Consider the following 1,258-nt stretch of genomic DNA (forward strand, 5'->3'; position numbering starts at 1 on the left):
TTGCCATGGAGAGGCTGGCAGACTCATGTGTTTTCTACAAGCCCCCACAAGAAGAGTTTGGGGCTACTGAAACTGTAGCAGTCGCTCACCTGGGCGGACTACTGGCTTTGCGGAAGCGTGGAATTTAGAGTCCTCGCTGAGGCAGGGAGAAGTCCAACCCAGCAACAAGCACTAGCATACATAGACCCGTACGAAACAATCCGAGACAGCGGCAGCGGAGTCTTGAACTCTGAACACCAAGTAGTCATGATACTTAAGTGCCTCACCATGGCACCCCACCCAGGTAGCTTACATCTCGGCCTACCTGCCGGAGATTCCCTACTACGTTCCTGCCGTGCTAGGATACTGTCGGTGTATCCTCCGGTGGCAGGTTGGTACAGGAGGGTATCCTCTGGTGGCAAGGTGGTACAGGAGGGTACCCTCCGGTGGCAAGGTGGTACAGGAGGGTATCCTCCGATGGCAGGGTGGTACAGGAGGGTACCCTCCGGTGGCAAGGTGGTACAGGAGGGTACCCTCCGGTGGCAAGGTGGTACAGGAGGGTACCCTCCGGTGGCAGGGTGGTACTGGAGGGTACCCTCCGGTGGCAGGGTGGTACAGGAGGGTACCCTCCAGTGGCAAGGTGGTACTGGAGGGTACCCTCCGGTGGCAGGGTGGTACAGGAGGGTACTCTCTGGTGGCAGGGTGGTACAGGAGGGTACCCTCCGGAGGCAAGGTGGTACATGTACAGGAGGATACTCTCCGGTGGCAGAGTGGTACAAGAGGGTACTCTCTGGTGGCAGGGTGGTACAGGAGGGTACTCTGAAAACTACATCAGTTGGTGATTTCAAAAGGACCTGTTTGATGGCTACCAGAAAGGTTATGGGCCAAAAATGGAGAGGGGGGCTTAACTAGGCATTCTTTTACCCCTTCTGGAAGGGTATGCCCGGAAGCAGAAGCCCGGTACAGGAGGGTACTCTCCGGTGGCAGGGTGGTACAGGAGGGTACTCTCCGGTGGCAGGGTGGTACAGGAGGGTACTCTCGGGTGGCAAGGTGGTACAGGAGGGTATCCTCCAGTGGCAAGGTGGTACAGGAGGGTATTCTCCAGTGGCAAGGTGGTACAGGAGGGTACCCTCCGGTGGCAGGGTGGTACAGGAGGGTATCCTCCGGTGGCAGGGTGGTACAGGAGGGTACCCTCCAGTGGCAAGGTGGTACTGGAGGGTACCCTCCGGTGGCACGGTGGTACAGGAGGGTACCCTCCGGTGGCAAGGTGGTACAGGAG

The 1,258-nt window shown here is 58.4% G+C and overlaps 1 protein-coding gene across 1 annotated transcript in view; it reads right to left on the reverse strand.

Annotated features, from left to right (window-relative positions):
• Positions 1 to 485: 485 nt before the first annotated feature.
• The window catches only part of VOLCADRAFT_45367 (uncharacterized protein), a gene marked incomplete at both ends in the record, with an annotated part of 4,210 nt that continues 3,437 nt past the window's right edge, over positions 486 to 1,258 (reverse strand). Inside the window, one exon of the mRNA XM_002950582.1 lies at positions 486 to 699. Coding sequence (XP_002950628.1) covers positions 486 to 699 — 214 coding nt within the window. The remainder of the gene's footprint in view (positions 700 to 1,258) is intronic.

Source organism: Volvox carteri (assembly GCF_000143455.1).
Source record: "Volvox carteri f. nagariensis unplaced genomic scaffold VOLCAscaffold_19, whole genome shotgun sequence".
NCBI lineage: Eukaryota > Viridiplantae > Chlorophyta > Chlorophyceae > Chlamydomonadales > Volvocaceae > Volvox > Volvox carteri.